The sequence below is a fragment of the Hyposmocoma kahamanoa genome, unplaced genomic scaffold, assembly GCF_003589595.1.
Source record: "Hyposmocoma kahamanoa isolate Upper Pololo Valley unplaced genomic scaffold, ASM358959v1 99631, whole genome shotgun sequence".
In the NCBI taxonomy this organism is placed as follows: Eukaryota; Metazoa; Arthropoda; class Insecta; order Lepidoptera; family Cosmopterigidae; genus Hyposmocoma; species Hyposmocoma kahamanoa.
The window spans coordinates 5804-8471 of NW_020655976.1; the positions used below are offsets into that span (position 1 = coordinate 5804).

At 35.5% G+C, this 2668-nt stretch overlaps 1 protein-coding gene across 1 annotated transcript in view; it reads right to left on the minus strand.

Annotated features, from left to right (window-relative positions):
* LOC113239137 (diacylglycerol kinase 1-like) overlaps window positions 1-1033 on the minus strand; it is a gene marked incomplete at both ends in the record, with an annotated part of 6801 nt that extends 5768 nt beyond the window's left edge. Inside the window, 2 exons of the mRNA XM_026476005.1 lie at window positions 452-543; window positions 920-1033. Coding sequence (XP_026331790.1) covers window positions 452-543; window positions 920-1033 — 206 coding nt within the window. The remainder of the gene's footprint in view (window positions 1-451; window positions 544-919) is intronic.
* Window positions 1034-2668: the final 1635 nt, after the last annotated feature.

Consider the following 2668-nt stretch of genomic DNA (forward strand, 5'->3'; position numbering starts at 1 on the left):
TTTAGCGCGGACCCGACGTCCATATAATTGTAAGTCAATGGTCTTATCACTTTATTTTTCGAGTACAATAGAACAAAAGAGTGAGCCGCCATCTTTAAAGGGCAAACAACTAGTTTAAATACTTTTACGCATTGGCACTTGCTTCTAAACTTGATAATCTTTAGGCGCAAATAACTTCTTGAATTAGTAAGAAAAGAATCAGTATTCGGTTTTTTATGGAGTACCTACCTACACACAGTTTAAAAAATAAATCACTTTCAGAAAAATCATTAGTGCGCCCATGACTCGTACGATGCCAAGATCATTAAATAAGTGTACACTTTAAGTAAAAGAAGTGTTAATGGTTTTATTAATGTATTGTAATAGTAAGAAATCACCCGGTCAAAGCGATAACATTCATCGACGCAAAAAATTTTTCCTCAACTGTACCTATAAATATTGACATACTTACAGTTACGTGGCACCATCGGCAGTGTAAACCAGTGATCCCGTTATATCCTTTGATCTTTTTCCGACACCGCGCGCATTTGCCGTGGCAGTTACCTACGCATAAACAATAATTTTTTCAAACGACTTGTTTTACACTGGCCCAAGCCTAGTGGCCGCCATTAAGGCTTCTAACAGATTGACTGCACGTTTTCAGTTAACGACCTCACGTCACTTCTTCTCATTGTATGGTCTGTAATTAGGAGAAAAAAGGCCCGAGAGTTTTATTTGGGGCATTATAGACAAGTTAGCCTGTGTGCAATCATACTATTTACGTGCAAGTGTGATGAAAAGAATGTATTCTTTTATTCAATTTCTTATGTTTGTTTTCAAGTGCCAAATATATTATATAAAGTCGGATATTTTGCATAACCTTGAAGAGAGATAGATAAACTAAAATAAGACATAGATTAATGTATCATAGATTTTATACCTTCGACCCAATGATGTGTTAGAGTTGCAGCCGCCCGACGCGACTTGGAGTACGTAGCTATGCACGACGCGGGCGCCCTCTGCACGCAGCGCTCGTGCACCGTGAATTTGCAGACTGCAATAGAAGACCATTAAGCATAGAATGGATAAACAGTTTTACATAAATCTAAGACGTAAGTTCTCCAAAGAGCGCTACTGATGCCGTTCTTGAGCTTGGAACTATAGTCTAGCCAAATTCGATGTAGAATAAATGTCTATTATATGAATTTAAGAGTTTTCATCTCTGACTCTTTCACAGTTACCACAATTCCAATATTTTCCCCCAAAATTCAACTAGATTATGGATAATACTAAATCTTGAATTCTCGTGTATAAAATATTATTCAACAGAAGTTTAAAATCACCTAATAATGACGTAAAAATGACCAGTAATTAATTATTTGTAAAACTGTATTATGCCTACTAATTTTTTGATTTGAAGGGAGGGATTGCAAACATTCGAGATCTGGTGGTAATTCAAGTTCAATAAGAATCAGAAATTGTACAATATCTAGTAAAAATGGAAATATATGCTGGATGGTATAATAAGTGGTAAATTAATATCATATAAAATCTTACAATTTTGTTTCTATTCATTTATTTTTTATTTTTTCATTACCTACCATCTAGCAGTAAATAATATTGGGATGCATACACTTACTTTATTTCCTAAATCATACTTATCAATAGGTATTGTGTAAAGTTTATAATAATTAGCTAGGTAAGTATTACTTCTACATAATCTGTTTACTTATTTAAATTCCAATTACGAGAGTAGGTCAAGGGCAAAGCAAACCTTAATAATGAGCATTGAAAAAAATGTTCTTTTCCTATGCCATCTTGGTTGCCTAGCAACATTTTGTTATTAAACATTCGACACCGAATGTGGCTAGAGCATTGACTTACAATTATATGGACGTCGGGTCCGCGCTAAAAAGTGTCCGAACTTATAGGGCGTTAAAATCGTATACAGAGCGTCATTCACGCTTTAGTCTTCGTTTGTTCGACGACAGCGAAGCAAGCGAAATTAGACAGTACTGCGATGACATTACAATTTAAATTCAACGTTTTAGCTTTTTCATATTCCTTTACATGTCACTACGCTTAAATAGGTTGACTTGGGACATTTTTTTCGTGGTTTTTGTATTAGACCCGTCGTCCATTTATTTGTAAGTCAATGGGCTAGAGTATCGCTTACTGTATGCAAGCGAGAGTGAAGCAGTAAGAACTTAATACTGAAGGTGTAAACTCAAACCCAAACTATCTTATCTTTATCACTTGAAATCGTCATATTGATTAAAGTCTAGAATACTCTACATACTACTCATTCGTAACGCAGATTCCGCTGAGAATAATGAATAAGAAACTCTAGGGGTTGCTCTTTGTAAATGTACATTTATCATTTACAATATTTATTTCAAACATGTAGATCGAGAGGTTTTTTGTCATCCAACTTAACTGCCTCCGTGGCCGAACGGTTACCGTGCCGTACTGCCATGCAGAGGTCATGTTCACGCATGAAGATTCATTTTTATAAACAGCGTCTAAATTTTATTACAAGGAGCAATTATTTTAATGGTTGATTTTGCTATTCTCCAATTCAAGGCGTTTTTCTCTCTCAATATGCTTTGAGTAGTGAGAACCGATTGTTATTATCTCCTGTGTCAAGTCTCGTATAGTGGCGAACTAGGAGATGAATCCGGGTTTGCGC